Here is a 25,627-nt window from a genome sequence, read left to right as displayed (position 1 = left end):
TAGCGATGACTTGCCAAAAATTTAACAAATTTAAAAAGTACTGATGTTATTCTATTTTAGGTTCATAGCAAACATAGACCTCAGATAATGAAAATTCTGTCCAGCTATTTAAAGAAATAATTATTTCCATCACAATTTTATAAAAAAAAAAAGTTATTTCTGGCCGACGTCTGCTGTTTCGGCAAAGTAACGTTTTAGTAGCATAGTAGCACTTTTGTGCTGCAATAAAAACCTAATGTCGAATATATGTCACTGGCAGTAGTTGCGTTTCCATTAACGTTTTTTAAAGCGCATTTTGAAGTATCTCATCAGAAGTGCTTGATGGAAACGACAAAAATTTGAATTAACCCACTACATTTCGCAAAAATTTTACTTTTACATTAGCTTGAGGTGGTTTTTGACTTTTTCGGAAAAGCAGTAAATGCACTACAGAGGAGATGGAAAGACATTTCCAGAATAAGTTCTGACTTGGCGAACGTTTACCTCACATGACTGATCAGCTGATCCACTCGCACTAGAGCAGAGGTGTCAAACTCATTTTGGTTTAGGGGCCGCATACAGCTTAATCTGACCTCAAGAGGGCCACACGAGTAAACTCATTGCAAGATTAAATAGAACTAATAAAAGTGGACTTGTTGTTGATTTTTATATGAAATGAATTTCACTTTTACACAATATATTAAGAATAACCTCAGCGTTTTTAAGAAAAGTATGTGCAATTTCAACAATACTTTTACTCAGTTAAACATTTACTTGTGCATTATGCATAAGAACTGATCACAGTGATTGTACAATGTTGAAAAACATTTATTCAATTGTTTTGGAACTTAAAAACACTGTCCTGCATGACAAAATACATCAAACAGATAAAAAATAAGAAATGATTTAAAATCAATTTTCCACATCTGAAGCTCAGTGCTACCATCTGCTGATTAAAACACAGCGCCCCTCGTGGACAATATAGGAACTACAGATTTTCAATTAAACGAAGTACATGTTTTTTTCAATAATTGTTTTATCATTCTCTTCCTTTTATCTCCTCTTTCTTTCACCTTTTCTTTTTTTCTTCTTGTTCTTCCTTTCCTCTCCTACTTTCCCATTGTAGTGTCCATATCATTTGAGATATTCCCCTCATGAATCATAATAAAACTATTTACATTCATAAATCAAGCGGAGCACTATGGCGAAAGCAGTTCTGCTACACTTGTGAAAGTCAAATCTGATGAGCTCTTTTTGGCATTAAGACAACAATTCTTATTGCCACATTGTCAGACAGGACACTGGGGAAAAAAACTTTTATATATATATTTTTTTGCTGAATAATGATAATGCATTTAGCCACCGGGCCGGACTAAATTGTTCGGCGGACCGTAACCGGCCCGCGGGCCGTATGTTTGACACCCCTGCACTAGAGTATAATAGTTAGCATCAAAGAACCGTCAGGAATTTATTGAAGACTGCAGCTGTATGTGTGGGGTCATGTGTATCTTTAGGGAAAAGGATTGACCTGCAACAACCTCCTGTTGGGACACAATATTTACTGCTGTCAAGAATGTCAGATTCTCTAGCATCTGAAATGTTATTGATGAGCGAGTCAGTCGCCAGTACCCGCCGTGATTTGGAAACCGGTAACTTTGTACCTAATGCCCAACCGACTTTGACATTGCATCATCATTATTCAAGAAGTTATCCCTGAGGAAGTCTTAAGTTAATTAGGATGTGTACCAGATACATGAACTAAGCTCAGAAGATTTGTAAAATTGTCATACTCTCACTGAAGCGTTGCCAGAAGTGTTACACAACAAGAGTATGCTTACCACAAGCTTGGCGTAAAATTATTGCCATAACCTGACAAGTTATTTATAGCTGCATGCTTTACTGTTTTTTTGTTTTTGTTTTGTTTTTTGTTGTTTTTTTAAGATTACATCCAGCAAAACAAGAAGATTGTGAAATTCATTTAAAATCTGTAATTCAAAAGTACCTTTATGGATTAAATCCATGGCAGGCAAGAGCAGCACGTTAAAGCCTGAGAGAGGTCGTCTGGGGACACTCTGTGTTAAGCTTCTGTTGGGGAAGAGGAGGCTGCCGCGGCCGTTTGCATTTAAATCCTCAAGCGGCCATCTCCCAGAATTAGCCCAGGTGATGAGTCTGTCTTAAGCAGAGTGGCGAGCATTAGATAAGAAAGCTTACGGTGGTTTCGACTCACAGCTTGAATCGGCTGTGCTTCTCCAGCGGTAGCCGTAGTTAACATCATAGCTTCATGCCGGGTGAAAGATTTGGCTTCTGCTTATTTAAATCTCTCCAAACAAAGTATTTCTCCTGTTCTGCAAGAAACAGCTCTCCAGAGAGAGAAGCGACGGAGTCAAGGACTGTTTGTTCTAGGATACGCTTAGGTGCGAATCCGCATGGATGTGTGAATGTGGAGCAGGCCTGTTCTAAAAACAAAAAAGACCCCCAGACTTGTCTGGTCACTGTTGTCTGAAAATAATGTGTTTTAGATGTTTGATGTCATTTTTTTTTTTATTCTGTTTCAACCTATTTACTTTTCAGAAGGACCTGTCAGCAAATTTCACATAAATGCATGTCGGCTGCTGCTTTTCCCCCACTGAGCTATATAATACACTGGAGTGCTAATCACCGTCTGTTTGAACGAGTCGCTTTGAAGCCACCGCCCGCCATATTGGTACTCCCTATTTCCCCCCACTAACTAGGGAATATGTGCGCTACAGCATCGAATAACGAGGATTTTCTCATGTTCAGGGGGGGCTTAAAACTTTTAAAATGTCAAATGCCATATACTTTTATGTTATGTTCTAAAAATATCAATAATGAGAAAGTCATGTGCTGAAATATTTTGCATTTTATTCATTTAAATATATATGTTTAACATTTATAACTTTATAAATAACAATATACAAAAACATATATTTACATATGTGTATACATATATACATATACACATACTTATATATACATATATATATATTTAATATGAATAACATGTAAAATATTTCAGCACCTAATCTCCTAGTAGTTAATAGTGTTAGTACATCCACTGACTGTAAAATTACCTGTGAAACGTTTTCACTCAGCCAGAAAACTGCTTGTTGTTGCAACCAGTTCCTGTGGGATTCTGTGAGAGTAGGGAGTAGCAAGATGGCGGCCAGTGACTTCAGTTTTTCGGCAAAATCAGCACTCCAGTGTATAATATAGCTCAGTGTTTTCCCCCCACAGATCCCATGTCGGTTGCTCTACTGGTGTAAATGGATTAGCTCAAAAAGCGGTCCTCTGTGTATCAGTATATCTCAAACTACTGTGCTGAACGTGAACATTGCCTCTACGTTGTCTCACAGGGCTCAAAGCGTCTTCTGAGGTCAAACGAGTACGTCCTCCCTCCCAGCGGACTGATGGAGACCGACCTGGAGCTCACCTTCTCACTACAGGCAAGCGTCCTCACAGTCCGCTGCACATTCTCACTAAGGTGTCGCTGTGTCTCAAAAGGCTAATTTATTTTAAACAATGTTCTTTCGCTGCAAGTTTTTTTTGTTTTGTTTTGTTTAAGACTAAAGATACTTTTAGCTTTGCACATGACTTTTACAGCAGGGTTATCCAAAGTATGGCTTCTTGGCCACAATTATTAATAATAATAATAATAACTTTATTTATAAAGCGCTTTCATACAAACCACTGAATAATTACAAGGCAATAAAAACAGTACAAATAAAACAACAAACAGCTAAACTAACAGAAGATAAAATTTACTATGAAAAGGACAGAGTGAACAACTGAGTCTTTAATTTAACTTTTTTTTAAATGATGTAATGAGACATAGTATTCGGGCCACCATCATAGGGAGGTTGATGCAGATATTTTTTTTCCTACTGTTTTTGTTTTCTAATTTTTACTGACAAATTTGAGTCATTTTAGACGGAAAATGTTCAGGAATAAAGTCAATGATTAGGACTCCCACTAAGATCTCCAATTTTCTTGACTAGATGATTAATCTAAACATTGCAATTTCATCCAAAAATCAAAAGCTTTATTTAGTCTTTTACTACCAGCATCGGCATTTATTGCATAAATACAGAATATTGGTATACAGTTTAAGCATGACTAAAGTAAAGTAAATGACACCCTTTTCTAGATTCAATGTATTTGTTGTATGTAGCGTTATAATACAACAACCTTTTAAATGAATTTAACCTTTATACAGGTTGTCTCCTTATGGTCCAATATGTCATTTCGAAGAGAGACCTGTCCAGTTCCTGTCTGAATTATTTTAATATAGTCCAGTCTTATGATCAATTCAGTTCAGGATAATTTGATTCTAATTGTTGTACAATAACACTTATTAGTTAGGTGTTTTAAAACAGCAAAAATAACATTTTCTTTTTCTCAATGTGAATATAAATACATTACACGATAAACGTTTGGACACACTTTCCCCTTTAGTAGTTGTCTTTCTATTCCTCCTATGGGAACTCCTTCAAGACCATTGGAAATTTCGAAGATTATAAAATAATAATTTAAAGGTTGTTTTGAGTTATTTCACACTTTTTAGTTTTCTGCATAATTCTACATAAGATTCTACATACGTTCTTAGTTTTGATGTCCTCACTATGTAACTAGAATATAGAAAGGAAGCGAATTAAAGAGAAGGCATTGAATGATGATAAAAATCTTTCCAAAATGACTTTGACTGGTCTTGTGTTTGAAATTGAACTCCAAATACAGGGTTCTCACCAGCACATTTCAGCAAAATGGACCGTTAAGCAGAAAGTAGTCAAAGTTACACTGAAAATAGATTGTTATGCACATTTTTAATTTAAATAAATAAAGTAACGGGCAGTACGACATGAATTTTTGAGAGCAAAATAGAAAAGTCAGTAAAGGTCTTGAACGTACATCAGCACAGCTACAAACATCCCAAACAACACAAGTTAAGTGTTGTTAGCTTGACAAACAGCGCTCCGCTGTGGGAAATACTGGTGAGTTCCCTGAAATATAAATAAAAATTAAACTTATTTCACTTAGAAGTACAGGCTACATAGTCAAAATACTCTTTCTGCTTAGACTGTTATTTAGGAGATTAAACATTATGTATGGTTGATGGAAATGGAACATTTTCTTTACCAGTATGCATTATTTGTCAGTTTGTCTGGTTGTTAATGTTAATTATTAAGTATTACTTTATTTACACAGGTAAATGTGCTTTAAACCGTAAAATTGACACTGAAGGCTGCATTAAACACACACAGGTGCAGGATTTAGTATTTAAGCATCCGTCCCAAGTTTCTAGTCTGAAGATTTATTCAAACATTTGTTCACAGGAACTGAAGGACTGCCCTCATTGACCAAATACAGAGAATATTATTTAACATAATAAAACAACTTTGGTCATTATCAGGGTTGATATTTTAATTTAGATTTCAAAACGCTGTTTTGACCTTCTGGTGAATAGCTCTTTATAAAAGTTCAGTAGCACACTTGCTTAATTTGACTGAAGACTGTAGTTATAACACAAGAAATCCTGGTGTGAACAAACCTCTAGTCTGGGGATTTATATATAAAAAAAAAGTTACATTATTACAATCGTAAAGAACGTGTACAGCATAGCGGTCTATCATCAGATTACTCAAACAGGGTTCCACTTTAGGTCCAACTCTGTTTTTTAGCTTATGTAAACGGTGTCTGTAAAAGCATTACTGATGCCTGTACACGTTTTTATGCTGATGACACGGTAGTCTACAGCCATGCAAAAACGGCTACTGTTGTGTTTGAGTGTCGGCAGTCTGAGTTTGACTCTATACAGTCTGATGTTCTTCACTCAAGACTAGTCCTAAATGCTGTTAAAATTAGGTCATGCTAACCAGAAGAACGTTTTCCTTTCATAGGAACATTGACAGGTAGACCAATAGAGTACGCCAAAACATAGTACCTCGGCGTATAAAAATTGACAATAAACTCTCCATTAAGTTACATATTGAAAATATTGTAAAGAAGTTGAAGATAAAACAGTTTTTTTTCTGTAGAGATACATAAATACATAGATAGATAGATAGATAGATAGATAGATAGATAAACAACTATGCAATATATATAGAGAGAGACAGAATAGTTGTTTACATAAATAAATATCTATAGATAGATAGATGTGATGTTGTGGATATGAATGCACCTGCCACCTTTCTGCGTGTGTTGGATGCTGTCTATCTTGGAGCATTAAGGCTCATAACAGGGTAGAAATCTCTTGCTCACCACTGAGATCTATATTTCCGGGTGAATTGACCATCGATATCAATCAGCAGACTCAGGCTTTGGTACTTCTTCATCTATAAAGCTGTCCTTGGACTGTTTACAACCTGCCCCCATACCTGTCACTTAGACAATCCAGGCACAAACTTCACTCTCAGGACTTTCTCTACATTAGTACAGTCAGAGCTGGGGAAAAAAAACATTTTCGTACTCTGCCCTGCCAACGTGGACCATTCTACAGCACAACCTGAAACTGTCCACTTTGATTCCTCTGGGACAAATCTTGCTCTTGTTTTTAAGTCATAGTCTATTAGTTTATTTAATTTAGTAAAATATTTTAATAGCTTGTATCGTTACAGTGTTTGTAAAGATTTTCATGTTTTTTTTTTTTTTTTCTGTGGTTCTCTTTTATCAAAAAGATCTTTTGAATGTAATGTCTTGGATCTCGATGAGAATATCTGTATAAATAAAGGTTAAATAAAAAAAGAAAACGGTACAATACAGGCAATCAGTTACACATCAATGCAGTATAATCCTTTAAATCCCAGAGATGGTCAGAATATAGCATCAGAAAATTATGTTTAAATCTGAAAGGTTAGAAAAATTAATCTGACTCTGGATTATAATTAAGAATATTGAACCATTTTTGAATAGGCGATTTTATTTTTTTTAGAAAATAACCGTAAACAGATCCATCTTTTTACTCCAGGACTACAGAAACAGATTAAATGTATTATAAATGAGTGATCTGTCGTCCTCTTTTTCATTTCAGTACCCCCACTTTCTAAAGAGGGATGCCAACAGACTGCAAATCATGCTGCAGAGACGGAAGCGCTACAAAAATCGAACCATCCTGGGCTACAAAACATTGGCTGTAGGAGTTATCAATATGGCCGAGGTAATGGCCGGGGGGCTCGTCTGCACCGATGCTTTCACACGGTGCATTTCATGTGTCGTTGTCAGTCGTTTTGCTCGAGGAACATGTTGTTTTGTCCTGGGCTTGTTAAAGCGTTCTACCTTGTTCTGCATGCCAGAGAGAATGGGCTCCTGTGATTCACTCTCGTCAGACAGTGCTGTGTGAAATGATCGACCATCTGGTGGTTGCTTCGTATACGCTATTCTGAAAAAAAAACAAAAGTGCGTTCACCAATAAATACAGAAATACAGAGGGGGAAATTCTGACTGAATAGACGTGTTTGACCACAGTGATATCAGGCTTTCTTTAAAGAATTGCCTTTTTTTTTTTTTTTTTTAGACAACAGAATCATCATGCTTGCCTGTTTTAAGAATTAATGGCTTGTCCTTCATATAACAGATACCGATTAATGAAAATGCTTCTTTATCATTGTGATCAGTTTAGCGGTTTTGAGAGATGGATATTCAGTGTCTTGCAGAAGTATTTATACCGCTTTAGTTTTCCTTTAGTTTGTCTTCTTTCAACCCTAAACAATTTGCTTTTTTTTGAATTGCCACAGTAGATTATGCACTACTGTGTCCTAACACATAGTAGTGCATAATTTAAAAAGGTTTTACTTTGATACCCCTAAATAAACCCATATAAAATAGTCAACTGTCCTGATGAGTTGCATCATGGGTAAGGTTGCCAAAATAATCCATATCTCAAAGATTAAAGACTAAGAAAAGATTTAAATTCAGTTTATGTCAATTTTGAAATATCAAAAAATCAATATAAACTGAACCATCCACATTTCCCCCAAATCGTTGAACCTCTTCCAATCGCAGCGCCGCAATAAAGCAGATGGACAAGAAAAAGACACCATGCTAGGCTAGCTAGCGCTATGACGCTGATGTGTGAGAGCAACTTAATAAGGTCATTAACTCTCCTCTGTCTGCAGTAACGTAGTAGTAAGCCTCCCACATGACATAATGCTGCTCTGTTCTACCGCCGTACGAATCAACGCAGGAAAATGTTAATCAGGACAAACCAGTGCGTCTTCCCCTCCGTCGATCCTCCGATGTGGCTGATAATACCGCGGGTTATGGTGACGCCAGACTGAAGCTGACAGCTGTAGCAGAAAAAGAAGCAACCTGCAGCAACTTACCCTGCGGCTGGAGTCGATCACCGGAGAAAATATGCTAAATGATACACAAATTCTGTGGAAAATATTTGGGTGGACCAGATGTTTGTTTACACTGTAAAAAAAACAATAAAAAAAAGGTATTGTACGGGCCAGATCCATGTTTGTTTTAAAACACAGTTTAATTTAGACAGATTATTTGTCCCTCAGTAGTAAAACATTTCGAGCAATTCTAATAAAGTGGAATAATTGCGTAACTGAAACAAAGGTAAACACAGGTGACCCTTAAATTCTGTATCTCTTTAAACCAGGCATGTCCAAAGTGCGGCCCGGGGGCCATTTGTGGCCCCTGTACTGATTCTGTGTGGCCCCTCAACTGCATTTCAAGAACGATTTGGTCCACCAGCACAGGTGGCTGATGCAGATGGAGGATTTTAGTTTTTAATTAGGGCAAAATTATTGCAGAAAAGTTAAAATCCTACAATTGAAAATGTTAAGTACAACATAAAGTATTCATCTTTTAATAAACACACATTTGACATTCTCTTTAATTTCATAGTAACATCTATCCAATTATATTTAATTACTCACATTTACACTTTGGTGCATTATAATCTGCTTTGAATTCAATTATTAAAATTGGCTAATTACAGCAAGTGTTTTCAAAGAACTGACCCAAATACTGTTCTTATATTACTAGACCAAAAGGAGTTCAGTTTATTATTGGTAAATAGTCAAACTAAATTATTCAAAATAATTTCCAAACTGGATGAATACAACAAATGAGCAAAACCCTTTTTAAATTTTGGATCCACAATAATTTACACATTCATTTCCTACAAAAGACTGACTAACTTATTTATTTAAAATTAGCATATTTTGTAGAGCAGGTAAAAAAATTCATATGATTGCTTTGGTTTAAAAAAAAAAAATCGTGTTAATTTTTTGGCTTGGGTTCCATTGAATTGAGAATTTTGGCCCATGTACCGAAAAGTTTGGACACCCCTGCTCTAAACGAACACTAAATTGTCCCCTACTCATTGGCTTTGCCCGAATTAAGAAAGTTACGTTTATCTTGTTGTAATTAATCACCTCCTTTGCCTCAAAAGTTGCCGCTGTATCGAAAATTGTGTTGAGTATTTTTCATCGTATTGCCACCCTAGTCCACAGTAAATAAAGTGCGGCTGTGCATCATTTGTCGCCCTGCTTTTCTCCCGCTGGGTCTGATTGTCTCGCAGTTATCCGCCGTTTTGCGTTGGTCCGTTGCCTAAAGTTTGTATTGTAGCGTCGCAGAATGTGATCTAGGTTTAGATGTATGCACACTTTGGCAAGCAGCTGTGAACACATTGTGTGCATTATTATATGTATGCGGAATGACTGCTGCAGCAGGAATTGATTGGCATCTGAAAACAAGACTAATGCATGATAGTGTTTTAAAGTCCCACTCAGCGGCCAGGCTCCCTCCGTGTTGCGCTGCTGGGAAATAACCCACAGACCTTTTTATGAATAAAGCCAAATTGGCCGTTATTGGACCCTGTGGGGTAATCGCGTTGTCATCCGCCGCAGAGCAAACCCTCTTGTGCCTCCGTTCCGAAAACCATCCAAGCATTTGTGTGGGAGGAAGTGGCTCACTGGGATTTGCCCGGAGAGTTCAAGTGGACCCCTGCTGGTGGTTTGGGTAAAATGAGCCGGCTCCCTGTCCGGCGATTCATCAGCTGAAATATTCCAAGCGCCCCCCCAGATAGAGCTCAGACCGAGAGCTCGTCCTTTCTCATCTAATTCAAAGCAGTTTATTTAAAACCCGCGTTGCACTGCTGGGTAGGTTGGTGACGCAGATTGGATCGGGTCGCTTAGGCAGGGCGGCTATTTTTCTGATGAAGATTTATTTGCAGATGGCGTAGCTGGCAGCTTGCAATCGGCAGCCAGATCTCTGGTCGAACGCGATGCACGTGCAAATATAATCATTTTTATTTCCTGCCTTTTTTTCAGCGTGTTTCATCACTTCTTTGAAAAAAAATACAAATAAAACGGACGACTTGACGGTACCAGATGTGATCTGAGACACTGTGCAGGAACAGATAAAACAGATATATTACATTTTTCAAACACCACGTGTCCTTTTAACGGGGGGGGGGGGGGAGTGTATTAACTAAGAGCCCCATGTGGTAAATTTGATGTCTGGTCTCGATGCTGCCCTGTGTCCAGGTGATGCAACACCCAACAGACGGGGGACAGATCCTGGCTCTCCATAGCAACGTGAAGGAGGCCCCGGTGCGCGTGGCAGAGATCAGCGTTTACTCTCTGTCCAGCCAGCCCATTGACCACGAGGACGGCAGCGGACAGGCCTGCCGCAAGACCAAAACCTCAGGTGGGCAGCGCCGTTTTCCTGCCCCCCCGTGTCCCAGTCCAAATGTGTCTCAGAGCCAGTCCTCCCTCCCCGCTGTGGCCTCTCTCGTCCCTCCTTCCACCTGGCTCAAGTTTCCCAACTGAGAGCAGAATAAACTCCCATTAATCCCGGGCTGTCGCAGAGCCAGAGATATGTTATTCTCTTCAGCCACGGGCTGTAACGCTGATTTGAGACCTGAACAGATGGAGGGACTATTACCTTTCACCGCTCTATTTCTGGACAGCGACGGTGCGGCCGGTATGCCGTCCGGTCCGCACTCGGCAGGCACTGCACGGCCGCGCTGGTCCGACGCCGTTCTGGATGTTATTAAGGACGCCGCTCAAACATAATACATGAGCTCATGCGCTAAGCATGGAATGAGTGTCACTCTGAGGGAAAGGGAGGGAAGGAAAGATGTTTATCTTCCTCCGTGCATTGATCCGTAATGGCGTCCATCCTACCTAGGAGCACGGAACAGGATGTTTCACAGGCAAAGGGGGAAGCTGAATAAAAAGCAGCTTTTAAAACGGAAAATGTTTGTTTTTAAAGAAAAGTGAAATGGCAAAATATTTTACAGAGACAGGTCCAATAAGAGCAGCTACATTTTAAAAAGCAAGATAGGGGTATATACATGTTGAAACTGTTGATTACTAAAATCTAAGCAGTATTTGCTCTCGACTAATTTTTAAGAACAACTGCACACACAAAAACAAAATCGCTTTCTCTCTCTGGAGAAATATGTTTTCTATTATATTTCATAATGTATTTGGCACTAATATCTCTGTACTCTATGACATGTATGTGTGCGTACGTTTGTTATTGTCAGACCGCTCCCCTGACATGGATAACTACTCGGAGGACGATGACGACAGCTATTCGTCGGAGCAGGAGGCCAGTGATGACGCAGTTAATGCCCAGGTTGGTGCCAGGAAAACGCTCAGGTTGTGACAGCGCTCCAGTTTTTCTGTGAAATCCGGTATTTATGTGTATTTAATTTGGGCTTAATGTGATAGAGAAAACACAAAGTGCATAGTTGGGGAAATGGAAAGTAAACGCTAAATGGTTAGAAAAAAATATCTTCATTAATAAAAAGTTGATGTGCTTTTGTATTCAGCCCCTTTTACTCCGAAATCCCCTTCAGAAGTTGCCTAATTGGTAAAAAGACCAACGATGTGTAATTTAATCTCTATAAATCCAGAGGTTTTTAGAGAACATCGGTGCGTACCTCAATCCATCATCTGAACCGTGAGAAAGAACGGCACACACTGCAAAAACGGATCTAAAAATAAGTAAAATGTTCTTAAAGTTAGTATATTTGTTCTTGATTTGAGTAAATATTATAATTTGCCAATGGAATGACCATTTTGACCCCTAAAATAAGATAATTAGACATCCTGCACTTGAAATAAGATGATGGAGATGACTTGCTCCTATTTTAAGTGCAAAAATCTTATTCCATTGGCAAATCATCTTATTTACCTGCTCAACTCAAGAACAAATATACTACCTTTAAGAACATTTTACTTATTTTTAGATCCGTTTTTGCAGTGCAGCTGCACATCTACCAAGACATGGTTGTCCACTTAAACAGACAGACTGGGCAAGGAGAAGCAGCCAGAATGCCCGTGTTAACTCTGGAGGAGCTGCAGAGATCCGTAGCTCAGGCATGAAAATCCGTCAATAGTACAAACATTGGTCATGCACGCCACAAAATGTCCCTCTGGAGGAGTGGCAAGAAGAAAGCTTTTCTTGATAGAAGTCAGAAGAAGTCCTGTACTGGAAAAACAGAACTAAAAATAAGTAAAATGTTCCTAAAGTTAGTGTATTTGTCCTTGATTTGAGCAGGTAAATAGGATTATTTGCCAATGGAATGAGTATTTTGACTCCTAATATAAGATAATTAGACATTCTGCACTTGAAATAAGATGATAGAGATGAGTTGGTTCTATTTTAAGGTCAAAAATCTTGTTCCATTGGCAAACCATATTATTTACCTGCTCAAATCAAGGATAAATACACATATTTTAAGAACATTTTAATTATTTTAAGTTCTGTTTTTGCAGTGTGTTGGTAGCTGGCCAAAAGGGGACGAAGTATGAAAGACGCTGTTCTGGTCAGATGAGATGAAAGTTTTAACTGTTTGGCACATATCCAAAATCCTCTGTGTGGCAGAAAAGTAATGGACATAACAGATTTGGGGGGGGAGATGCTTTACTTCATCCCGGACTAGGAATCCCGTCGGAGTTGATGATGAGGAGGAGGTGGATGGAGCTAAATACAAAGCAACCCTGGAAGAGAAGCTGCACACTGCAAAAACGGATCTAAAAATAGGCAAAATTTTCTTAAAATTAGTGTTTTTGTCCTAGATCTGAGCAGGTAAATAATATTATTTGCCAATAGAATGTGTATTTTGACCCCTGTAATAAGACAATTAGACATCCTGCACTTGAAATAAGATTATGAAGGTGAGTTGTTCCTATTTTAAGGGCAAAAGTCTTATTCCATTGGCAGATCATCTTATTTACCTGCTCAAATCAAGGACAGATACACTCATTTTAAGAAAATATTACTCATTTTTAGTTCTGTTTTTGCAGTGCAACAGGCTTGAGACCGGAGAGGAGGTTCACTTTGCAGCAGGACAACGACCGCGCATTGGATTTTAATTTAGTAAAAGAAGAAGCGATTTATTCTCTTCCCTGTTTTGTTCCCTTGCATAAAATCCTAATAAAATGCATTGTAGTTGTGGTTGTTATGGGATCAAGTGAAAATGTTTAGGGGCTGTGATGATATTTATCACCCGTTGTCCCGAAGAGGTTTTAGAATTGCAGGAAACACGTCGCTGAAGGTCTTTCTTTGACTCCTTACACAGCATCAACGTCTCTCATAGAAAAACGGTCTGATTTGTTTCCAATTTCAGGATATTTATGACGAAGATGACGAAGTCCGGAAGCCCAAGAAACCCCGCAGGAAAATGATCAGAACCACCTCCATGACCAGGGTAAGTCGCCCGCGCTTTCCGTCCCGAGGAGCTTTAACGGTCGCCAATCATTGACCACGAGAATAACATAAAACTTGCAGCGTACTGTTGCACAAGCTTTTAAGTGAACGAGCACACCGTGTTCCATTTGTCCGAGCCATTAGCAGGATGTGGATGAGCATGTAAATGAGCAATGTGAGCTCGCTGAACTGACTATAATGGTCTTTACATGAAATAAGTAATCCAGTTGTTAACGAGGAGCGTTTATAAACCAGAGCCCACCTGGCATGTTTATTAAATGTTACATTTATTTCAGCAGGTTCTTTTTCTCATACTTACACTTTGTTTTTTGTTTTTTTCTTGGTCTCCTTTTACAGCAACCTAATTTTAAGCAGAAATTTGTGGCTTTGCTGAAGAGGTTCAAGGTTACTGACGAGGTAAGGCTGCTTTCGTTGCCCAAATAAACTTCTTTTTTCTTTAGCACCGAAGAAAAAAATCTGCTGTTGTTTTCTGTGTTAGATGATCTCCAGTTTGTCAGCTGTGATGCTGACAGTTATTATATTGCCATTGATGCTGCAGAAAATAATCCCATCTTTGTCTGAAGAGCCTTTTACTGCAGAGTGGCCGGAAATTCACGTGCAGGATTCAGTTACAGCCAAACTCACTACTTCTTTAAATGTGTGAATAACCTAATGTTCAGATTGTTATATGCTTTGGATTCTAATTATAGGTTCACAGTGAGACATTTAGCCATTTTGTGACGTAAAATTCAGATGCCCACTAGTACATAATGTGTATTAGACTATTGAAATGAGCCTAGCTGGGTTTAAAATATATAATCTAGAAGAAGAACGTGTTAATTTGTAAAAATGTATTCTTCATCAGTAAATCGCAAAATTCATACCTGTCGATCGTTTTCCAATTGTTCTCATAACAGCCACATTCGGTTTATTTTATGGGTTTCTAAGTAATAGAATAAAACTGAAAAGGAAAGAAAGTATGATATGGTGTTCAACATTTTCATCCATCCATTCCTTTTCTATCACGCTTATCCCTGTTGGGGTCACGAGGGGTGCTGGTGCCCATCTCCAGCTGTCTGTTCAACATTTTTGACGAATAAAAATATTCTGCGAAGGCCTCAAAGGTTTGTTAGAGAGGGAAAATCTGTTCAAGTGATCACCCGACTGTGGAAAGAGAATAGTACCTACTAAGACCCGGCCATCCACCTAAATTAACAGGCCAAGGAGGTCATTAATTAAGGAAGCAGCCAAGTGGGCCCATGGGAACTCTGCAAGAGCTGCAGAGATTCACAACAATTTGTCTACAGGACATTTCGCATCATTATTTTGCACTGCCAGCGTTGCTGAACTTTTATAATCAATTTAAATTTAAAAGTACGCAACTGAACGATTACTGCATTTTGGCACCAATTACTATTTTGCACTGCCAACATTGGACTTTTCAAATTAGCGCCTTTTTTGCACCATTATTTTTGCACTATAAACATGGTGGAACATTCTTCTGAAACAATTTTTTATAAAACTGTTTTTCTCCTGCACTGTTACATTCTTATCACTCCTGCACTTTATATTGTAATGTTATTTTATTTCAATTGCAATCTCATTACACTGCCGTAAGCTGTATGCAACGAAATTTCGTTTTGTAAGCACTCTGTACACACAAAATGACAATAAAGTTTGTATAAGTCTAACTATTATTCACACACTCCACAAATTAGGGCTGAGTGGCAAGAAGAAAGTCATAGCTGAAAGAAAACCATAAGAAGTCCTGTTTTCAGTTTGTCACAAGCGATGTAAGGGGAGACAGCCTATGTGCAACGCCATTTCTGAGATAGATAGAAATCTAACACTGCACATTGCACTGCTCCTGCCATCCGAGCTGTGAAAAAGGGGTTGTGGCAGCATCATGCTGTGGGATGACGTCCTGCAGGATGGAAGCTGGTGAGAGTGGAAATTTGGATGGAGTTAAATACAGGGCAAAACAGAAGATAACCTGTTAGAGCAGGAGTGTCAAACTCATTTCTGTATGGGGCCACATTGGCGTCATGAAGTAATTAAAAGGGCCGGTTGCACGTGTATAGACGATACTTTTCATTTCATAATTTCATTCCAGTTCACATAGAAGTACAAAAAATGCACAGTAACATAAAAGTAGCAACCTTAGGCCCAGTTTATACAGTTTATCTGCAAAAATTGGGGTGAGTTACACTTGCAAGAGGCACAGTTTTAGCCACTTTATACACTTTAAAAGGATATATGCCTCTACTTTATGACATGATATGCCTTTTTTTTTTTAGCTCTTGAGGGCCGGATAATTTACCTTGATGGGCAGGATTCGGCTCGCGGGCCTTGAGTTTGACACCTGTGTGTTAGAGGCTGCAGAAACAAAACTGTGGTGGAGGTTTACCTCACCACCGGACAACAGCCCTAAACATACAGCCAGGCCTAAAATCTAGACTTAAATCCAGTTTATCTGGGCTTTACAGATGCTCTCCATGTAATATGACAGAGCTGGATCTGTTACGCAAAAAAGAAGAAGAATAGGCAAAGCTTTTCTTGTCTAGGCGTGTAAAGCTGATAAAGCTATTCCTCTAAGTTCTACATCGTATTGACCCGGCTAAAATCAAATGCGCTACACACTTTTCAGATATTTGTTTGTAAAAGATTTTGAGCGCATTTGTGCCTTTTCCTTCCACTTCACAGTTAAGTTTGAAGTTCTAACCCGCGCTGCATGTCTCATTTCTCACTCACAACTACCTAAGCGCTGTATTTTTCTGCATCGTTCTGAAAGCTCCAGGTGGCCGAGTGATCTTTTATCACGTTCACTGTCACTAATCTTTTCCTTGTGCCTGGGTAATGTGCAAGGCTTCGGCTCTATAAATACCCAGGCAGAAGGAGGCGGGGGGGTGGGGGGTGGCACAGACTGTTTATCTGCTTTCCGCCAGCTTCTGCTCTTATGGAGTGGCATTAATCACCTGATTAGTCCACAAGCCTGCCTGTGTGCACATCCTATGATATAAATTCCCGCTGTGCAGCACACTCACCTACCTTTTAACTATCATGCTTAAAACTGAGGTAGGAATTTATTTGTCTCCCTTAGTTTTTACACTTCTTTAAACCATAGATATGAGGATAAATCTCCTTTCGTAGTGTACTGAAGACGTGTTTGTGTGGTAGGTGCTAGACTCTGACCCAGTGGACCAGACCCAGGAGGTGGAGGAGGATCTGGACTTGCTCTATGACAGTCTGGAGGTGTACAACCAGAGCGACAGTGGGCCAGAGATGGAGGACAACGAGAGTGTACTGAGCACTCCAAAGCCCAAGCTCAAGTACGTTTTCCTCAATGTCCCAAACCTTTTTAAAAAATGTGGCCACGCCTGAGGAGATGGCTATCAAACAGAGGAGACCCCAGTACAGAGCCTTGGGGAACACCAGAATTAACAGAGGTTGAGATGGACTGGAAAGATAGAATTTATTACAGGGTTCCCGCGGATCCTTAAAAAGTCTTAAAAGGCATTGAATTCTGTAATGTAAAACTAAGGCCTTAATTGGCATTAAAATGTCTTAAATCGGTCTTTCTTAAGTCTTAAAATTGTTACCAGGTCATAATTAGGATTTTGTTTTTGTAATCCTTACAAAACAGTAAAATAATTGACACAATTAGATCTTTTTTTAATTTACCGAACGGCACAATGTAACCATTATTGGTTCCGTCCCGATAGCGGAACCAATAAAAACTGTTGCGGCCGGACCATAGCTGCGAAAAAGAGTTGGCACTGCTTATGTTGTGGTATTTAAAACTGATTTATAGTTTATTTTAGTAGGGAACAAAACAGTTTGTGAATTCAGTTCCGTAGTTGTTAAAAATATATCTGTTATTTGTGTGTTTTTTATTTTTAGCTTTTTTCCTATATGGAATGTTTTTCAAAATTTTAAACATGTCTACTGGGCCAGAAAGTAATGTTTTATGTTAAAATCAACATTTGGGTGAAGTTGTCGCAACCAGGTTTATCTTGTTTATCGTGAAGTTGGTCTTAACTTTTTATTTCAAGTGGCATTAAAAAGTCTTAAAAAGTCTTGAATTTAACTTGCCTTACGCTACCCTGTTATTAAATCAAAGCAGCTTTGGGGTGTTAGGTATTTTTACTATTATTAAATTAATTTCTATTAATTGGTGCTAAAGACTTTATTTCATTTTGCATGATGGCTGTTGTCTGAGCCCCTTCACCGACAAGGGTCGTTCCCTTTTATGACCCTTTTTATTTGAGGGTTGTTTTTATCTGTTTAGTGTCGGTGCTAAAAAAAAAAAGGCATTTGCATAATTTTTTCTTTGCACCAGTACCGTATGAAACTGCGAAGGAGAAAAGTCAGTGTATGTGCTACCTCATAAATCATATGTGCTGTTAAACCCCTAGTAGTAATACACTATTCAGAAGTTTATGTTAGCATTTATTCCCCCCCACCCCCACATGGCACAGATGTTGCTGTTATACTTGCATTGCGCCACAGCAGCCATGTCCGCTGATATTAGCCAGAAACTAATATTCTCAACAGTTCTTAAATATAAGGCTCCCCTCTGTTTTTTTACCCTATAGTTCAGTGTGATTTACTAGTGATTATATCTCCAGCTCACAGTTCATAATTCTTAAGTTTACACTGCAAAAACGGAACTAAAAGTAAGTAAAATGTTCTTGAAATTAGTGTATTTGTCCTTGATTTGAGCAGGTAAATAAGACAATCTGCCATTGGAATAAGATTTTTGCATTCTTAAAATAAGAACAACTCTTCTCCATCATCTTATTTCAAGTGCAGGGTGTCTAATTATCTTATTTTAGGGGTCAAAATACTCATTCCATTGGCAGATAAGCTTATCTACCTGCTCAAATCAAGGATAAATACACTCATTTCAAGAACATTTTACTTACTTTTAATTCCGTTTTTGCAGTGTAGCTGTTTGTAAATCTATTTTTGGAATGATAACTGAGGATTTCCACGTAATGTAACAGAATAAGATTCTTCTAAAGGTTTGTTTCCTTTGCTGAATCAAAACACTTTATGTCCCCGTTTTTAAACCCATAATATTTAAAATATTCTCTTTTTTTTTTTCTTTTTTTTCTTAGGCCGTTCTTCGAAGGAATGTCTCACTCCAGCTCCCAGACAGAGATCGGAAGCACGCACAGCCAAAAGAGTCAGCAGAGAGAGCTGTCCTGTCCTGTAAGTTGATCATTATTCACTATATGAACAAACTCTCTTCTAGGCTCATTGTTTAGGTTAGAGCTCTGCCTCGATTGTTTTATAGGTTACTATGTTTAAAAAAAAAAAAAAAGCCGCTATTGTTTGTCAGCACTCGGCTCATTGAGGTTCAGGGAATGCAATGCAACTACTACACTGCAAAAATGGATCTAAAAATAAGTAAAATGTTCTTAAAATGAGTGTATTTGTCCTTGATTTGAGCAGGTAAATAAGATTATTTGCCAATGGAATGAGTATTTTGACCCCTAAAATAAGATAATTAGACATCCTGCACTTGAAATAAGATGATGGAGATGAATTGTTCCTATTTTAAGTGCAAAATTCTTATTCCATTGGCAAATCATCTTCTTTACCTGCTTAAATCAAGGACAAATACACTCATTTTAAGAACATTTTTACTTATTTTAAGTTCCGTTTTTGCAGTGTAGCGGGACAGGATGAAGACTTTAGTCCAAGCTCTCAGTATTTGTAGGCAGCGTCACCAGATGACCTTTCCAGCACCATCAACACAGAGGCAAAGACACAACTACGCTCCCATGCTCCAGAGAGAAGATTGGATGGAGCAGCCCTTAACTCCTACTCACTGATTTATGGTATATTAGAACAACACCAGCAGGGAAAGAAAGGCGTGATGAATCCGACGATGGGAGAAGGGGGGGGAGCTGTTTAGAGATGTCTGGGAATCCAATTGGGCTTGTAATAAAACAGCCCATAGCATTTCAGGCTGCCGTGGCGGTCTATTTTGTCGTGTTGCGGTGGAACCTAATAAACACGTGTCGCAGCGAGAAAGGAGAGTGTTTGATCTCAGACCGACGTTAGAAGACGCACAGGACTATTTGTGATGCTTCAACGTAAGCAAAGGAGCTTATTGGTGTTTATGAAGTCAGTGGGTGAATAAGCGCAACTATTACACTGCAAAAATAGAACTAAAAATAAGTAAAATCTTTAAATCAGTGTATCTGTCCTTGATTTGAGCAGGTAAATAGGATTATCTGCCAATGGAATAAGATTTTTCCACTTAAAATAGGAACAACTCATCTCCATTATCTTATTTCAAGTGCAGGATGTCTAATTATCTTATTTTAGGGGTAAAGATACTCATTCCATTGGCAGATAATCTTATTTACCTGCTCAAATCAAGGACAAATAGACTAACTTTAAGAACATTTTACTTGTTTTTAGATCCGTTTTTGCAGTGTAGACCTTGAGGTTGCTAAGGACACCTTGACAGGTCTGGAAAAATATAAAATATTTAAGTATTTAAATCTGTTTAAGTTTGAAACTATGTAAAACATTTGGTACTTCTAGACTTTATTTCCTGTTTCACTGAGTACATTTTTCATTCATCCATCCTTCCATCAATGTCTTTCCATCCATCCATTTGGCCATTCATCTTTTCCATTGATTCCTTCTAACCATCAATTTATCCATCTGTGCATCCATCGTCTTTATATTCATCTTAAAACATTCCCTCCCTCTCGTTCCACTGGGGTTGTTTTCTCCCGGTTCTGTGTTCAAAGCCTGTCAAAAGTGAACGTTTGTATTTACACTTTAGCACTTTGGAAATGTAAGTCTGGCAGAGTTTTGAAATGTGTCTTGAAAAATGTGCAGGAACCCCTTTGAACTGTCTGAAAAACTAAGAAGGGACGTCTACGGAGAAAATAAACTAACCTAGCCGTGTGTTTCCCCCCCCTGCAGAGTGGGGATTTTCTGACTGTGGACAGATGTAAAGTGCAAGGGAGCCGATATCAAGATGACAGCATCGCGGAAACCGCTGTTGGGGTATGTTTTTGGAACCGCAGCGCGCCATTAAAGCCAAACCCCTGGAATATCTCCTTGTCACGTTTTCTTTTTCAAAAACCGTATCCTTTTCTCCTCAACGCCTCACTCCTCCCCGTGGGTCTTTGAGACAGAGAGAGAAACCAGAGGAGTATGTCAGGGCAGACAGATACTACCGGATGATGAGGATTGAGAGAGGGGGTCTCTGGGTTTGCTGCTGTTTTCTTGCCGCTGGGTCAGTCTAACCTTTTTCATTCAGCCGCGGCTCCCCCTCAAGCACAGGTCAGCCGCCTCAGCGCTGTGCTTCACTAAACCAATTAGAAGTGAATATGGAAGCCGTTTCCTCAGCCACCTGCTAACAAACCACGACTTTTTATCTCCTCTGTCACAGCGGGCATGTACCACACTGCAAAAACAGAACTAAAAATAAGTAATATTTTCTTAAAATGAGTGTATCTGTCCTTAATTTGAGCAGGTAAATAAGATGATCTGCCAATGGAATAAGATTTTTGCACTTAAAATAGGAACAACTCATCTTCATCATCTTATTTCAAGTGCAGGATGTCTAATTGTCTTATTTTAGGGGTCAAAATACTCATTCCATTGGCAGATAATTGTATGTACATGCTCAAATCTAGGACAAAAACACAAATTTTAAGAACATTTTACTTATTTTTAGATCCGTTTTTGCAATGCATGATCTATAGCTGAGCTCAATTCTTTACAAATCAAGCAGCACCGTCCTACTTTAAACTCCAGATACCCCAGGTATACAGAAAGAGACACTGTTGGAGTTTGATGAGCTGTGACACTCCTGATCGTGGTGACTAGGATTGATTCCAGTAAAAGATGCTTTTGAACTTAAAGCTTATTAACATGGAGGTGAAAAAAGTTGCAGATGTATCAGTTTAATTATGTATTTCGGGTCAAATCTGGGCTTTTTGGGCTTAGACCTCCAACCATTCTTATCGCTAATGATCTGTCCATCTATTTACTTTCTATTTACCCACTTCGCTTTCTTCCGCTCTGATTTTTGCAGGTTTTGTATTTCAGTTCTGAGCTACAGCTGCACAACACGTCTGGGGTCTGTGTTTGCTGTAGACCGAATGCAGAAAGCCATTAACACCTTTAAACTGAACAATAAATTATTGTTACTTATCACGAGACATGTCATTATCACGACATTCACCAACGTAATTACATATCACAGGTTTTCCTAATATGGTGCAGCCCTAGTCTGAGCACTGTAGAAAAGCCTTCATTCATCACAAAATCACAGTTATTTCTACTTATATGTTAGACTAAAAAGGAGTTGTAGCTTTGAAAATGTAGCTGTGGAAATGTATGGCATTTGGACGTGATAAATGTGAAGGAACCCTGATTATTTCTCCTTTTTATTTTAGATCCAGGAGCCAGAGACGGAGAACAGTGGGTCGGTAACAGGCGAGGCAAACAGCTGGGATGTCAACACTGAGAGGATGGCCAGCACCGTTGGCAAGCTCTGCAAAACAGAGTCACAAAACCACATGTCACCCAGGTGAGCAGCTCATCATTATGTGTGAAACAAAAACAATACACACCCCTTAAACAAGCCAATGTCTGTATGTGGAATGTGCTTTTCCTTTTTTTTTACTCTCACATTGAGTCCGGATCATTAGTTTCTTTGTTCTCTCTGAGTTTCATATGTTTTGAACTGGTTGTATTTGATGTTCTCAGTAAAGTGGAGAACAAGCTGCAGAGGCGTCCACGCAGCACCTCCATGAAAGACAGACAAAACTCAAAGGCTCAGAGCGACAGGACCAGCAGCATGGAGAGCGAGTGTTCCCCAGACTCCCGACTCGTAGCGCAGGTAGACATCTCTCTTATGTAAAAATGTGGCCGGTCCTAGTTTCTGTTCTTGACGGATGCACCTGCTTGTATCAGTTTCAGAGTCTCTGCTCCTCGTTTTTCTCCAAGGTTCCCAGGAAGTCCGTGTATGACCAGCTAAACCAGATCCTCATCTCAGACGAGCGCTTACCTGAGAGCATCATTCTGATCAACACTACAGAGTGGCAAGGACAGGTGTGTTCTCCTTATGCAGCATAAACAGTCATCTGCTTATAGATGTAATACAGGGTTTCTTCTCAGTCTGGGAACATCTGGAAAAGTATAGCTAGTATAGTGAAGAAATGAATTAATTTTAATCCACTTAGACATTAATCCGTTTATGCATGCACGAGTGTGTCCATAGATGCATCCAGGTGTGCATCAATACCTCCACCCATTCATGCATTCATCCCTCCATCCAGGTGTGCATCAATACCTCTACCCATTCGTGCATCCCTCCATCCATTCATGCATCCAGGTGTGCATCCATTACTCCACCCATTCATGCATCCAGGTGTGCATCCATTACTCCACCCATTCATGCATCCAGGTGTGCATCCATTACTCCACCCATTCATGCATCCAGGTGTGCATCCATACCTCTACCCATTCATGCATCCATCCCTCCATCCAGGTGTGCATTGACACCTCCATCCATTCATGCATCCAGGTGTGCATCGATACCTCCATCCAGGTGTGCATCAATACCTCCACCCATTCATGCATCCCTCCGTCCATTCATGCATCCAGGTGTGCATTCATCCCTCCATCCATTCATGCATCCAGGTGTGCATCAATACCTCCATCCATTCATGCATCCCTCCATCCATTCATGCATCCAGGTGTGCATCAATACCTCCATCCATTCATGCATCCAGGTGTGCATCCATACCTCTACCCATTCATGCATCCATTCCTCCATCCAGGTGTGCATTGACACCTCCATCCATTCATGCATCCAGGTGTGCATCAATACCTCCATCCATTCATGCATCCAGGTGTGCATCCATACCTCTACCCATTCATGCATCGATACCTCCATCCAGGTGTGCATCAATACCTCCACCCATTCATGCATCCCTCCGTCCATTCATGCATCCAGGTGTGCATTCATCCCTCCATCCAGGTGTGCATCCATTACTCCACCCATTCATGCATCCCTCCGTCCATTCATGCATCCAGGTGTGCATCCATTACTCCACCCATTCATGCATCCAGGTGTGCATCCATCCCTCCATCCAGGTGTGCATCCATTACTCCACCCATTCATGCATCCCTCCGTCCATTCATGCATCCAGGTGTGCATTCATCCCTCCATCCAGGTGTGCATCCATTACTCCACCCATTCATGCATCCCTCCGTCCATTCATGCATCCAGGTGTGCATCCATTACTCCACCCATTCATGCATCCAGGTGTGCATCCATCCCTCCATCCAGGTGTGCATCCATTACTCCACCCATTCATGCATCCAGGTGTGCATCCATCCCTCCATCCAGGTGTGCATCAATACCTCCACCCATTCGTGCATCCCTCCACCCATTCATGCATCCAGGTGTGCATCAATACCTCCATCCGTTCATGCATCCAGGTGTGCATCCATTGCTCCATCCAGGTGCGCACCAATACCTCCACCCATTCATGCAGCCCTTCCTCCACCCATTCATGCATCCAGGTGTGCATCAATACCTCCATCCAGGTGTGCATCAATACCTCCATCCAGGTGTGCATCAGTACCTCCACCCATTCATGCATCCAGGTGTGCATCAATACCTCCATGCGCCCGTGCATTCATGAGCACATCCATCCGTCCGTCTTGTGATTTAAAGCTTTGGCTACTGCAGAAACATCTAAATCTATCAGGAATCTTTGTATTTATGCGAGGAGAAAATGGGGTCCAGCATTGAGGGTGAAATTTGTAAATTATTTTCTGGGGAAAGGTAGAAGTTTTGATGTAAGAAATTTGTAGAAACGCTGCTTATAGTGATAAAGAACAGGACCTGCTCACTAAGCATGCTTCATGCATTTCATCTTTGCTGACATAATTGCAAATACAGAGCACAACACAAGGTTTCTTTCATGTATGGGGTGTGCAGGCGGTATCTCAGTTTGTCTGGCTTCTGCCGCCTTTCAGACACGGCCTCGTATGTCCATGAACTCATTGTGTCCCTCTCATGTGTGTTTCTGTGCAGTATGTTGCCGACTTGCTCCATGAACAGGGCCAGCCCATTGTCTCCACGTGCTCTGCTGCTGATGTTCAGGCTGCCTTCAACACCATCGTTACACGCATTCAGAGATTGTGAGTCACGTACACACATGCACATGCTTTGTTTGTATGACACCTTTAATGAGGAAGTGTTATCCCCCTCCTTACTTTGGATTTAATCTTACCAAGCACTGTGTGTTTATTCTCCTGAGAATGTTTCAGGTTGCTTTTGCTCATCTTGCTGACGTGTTCTGTTTGTGTCAGCTTGCTCTTTTTTTTTTTTCATCTATTCTTGTCCTCTTGACAAGATTTCAAGTTATTTTAGGCAAGGCTTTGTAAGTTTTGATTTTTTGTTTTATTTCTGCTATAGAAAAAATAATTTCTTCTGCCTAAACCAAGCTCAACGGTGACTTTTCAACCCATATGCCTCTCAGTCAACCCCAATCTTTGCGCTACTATGTCATTGTCAATTTTAGTTCTCAGAAAAATTACAAGATTAAGAAGTAGTTAGTTTAAAAGCAAACTGGAAAATATGAATCACTAAAATAAATACAATAAAATCTAAAAACAAAGAAGGACAATAACGTGAACAAAATCAAAGGAGAAGGCCCAAGTTGAGACTTTATGGTGCTTGAGCTTCTTACTCTCTACTGCTACTGCTTCTTACTGTCTGTGACCTTTTGGGAAATGTCATTTGTATCCGATGTGAGCGTCTGCAGCCTTAAGACTGGCCGACAGGCTGAACTATACATAAGCTTGCAAAACGTGAGTTCATAACACTTGGAATATATTATTGTTTGATATATGATAAAACAATTATTGCACTCCAAACAGTTCTTTGCTATAT

At 39.5% G+C, this 25,627-nt stretch overlaps 1 protein-coding gene across 5 annotated transcripts in view; it reads left to right on the top strand.

The window, feature by feature from the left end:
• Nucleotides 1–25,627, top strand: part of LOC105919066 (phosphofurin acidic cluster sorting protein 2) — a 71,771-nt gene that overhangs the window by 34,787 nt on the left and 11,357 nt on the right. For 2 of the 5 annotated variants that reach the window (XM_036125914.1, XM_036125917.1), the window contains exons 3-15: nucleotides 3,354–3,443; nucleotides 7,028–7,153; nucleotides 10,500–10,662; nucleotides 11,507–11,598; nucleotides 13,598–13,678; nucleotides 14,035–14,094; nucleotides 16,855–17,006; nucleotides 18,798–18,891; nucleotides 20,629–20,712; nucleotides 22,113–22,246; nucleotides 22,426–22,558; nucleotides 22,633–22,770; nucleotides 24,767–24,873. In XM_036125914.1, the coding sequence (XP_035981807.1) occupies nucleotides 3,354–3,443; nucleotides 7,028–7,153; nucleotides 10,500–10,662; nucleotides 11,507–11,598; nucleotides 13,598–13,678; nucleotides 14,035–14,094; nucleotides 16,855–17,006; nucleotides 18,798–18,891; nucleotides 20,629–20,712; nucleotides 22,113–22,246; nucleotides 22,426–22,558; nucleotides 22,633–22,770; nucleotides 24,767–24,873 (1,454 nt within the window). The remainder of the gene's footprint in view (nucleotides 1–3,353; nucleotides 3,444–7,027; nucleotides 7,154–10,499; nucleotides 10,663–11,506; nucleotides 11,599–13,597; nucleotides 13,679–14,034; nucleotides 14,095–16,854; nucleotides 17,007–18,797; nucleotides 18,892–20,628; nucleotides 20,713–22,112; nucleotides 22,247–22,425; nucleotides 22,559–22,632; nucleotides 22,771–24,766; nucleotides 24,874–25,627) is intronic. The other 3 variants (XM_036125918.1, XM_036125915.1, XM_036125919.1) reach the window with 2 other exon arrangements.

Source organism: Fundulus heteroclitus, chromosome 22 (assembly GCF_011125445.2).
Source record: "Fundulus heteroclitus isolate FHET01 chromosome 22, MU-UCD_Fhet_4.1, whole genome shotgun sequence".
Lineage (NCBI taxonomy): Eukaryota > Metazoa > Chordata > Actinopteri > Cyprinodontiformes > Fundulidae > Fundulus > Fundulus heteroclitus.
This window is presented reverse-complemented; position numbering and strand designations above follow the sequence as displayed.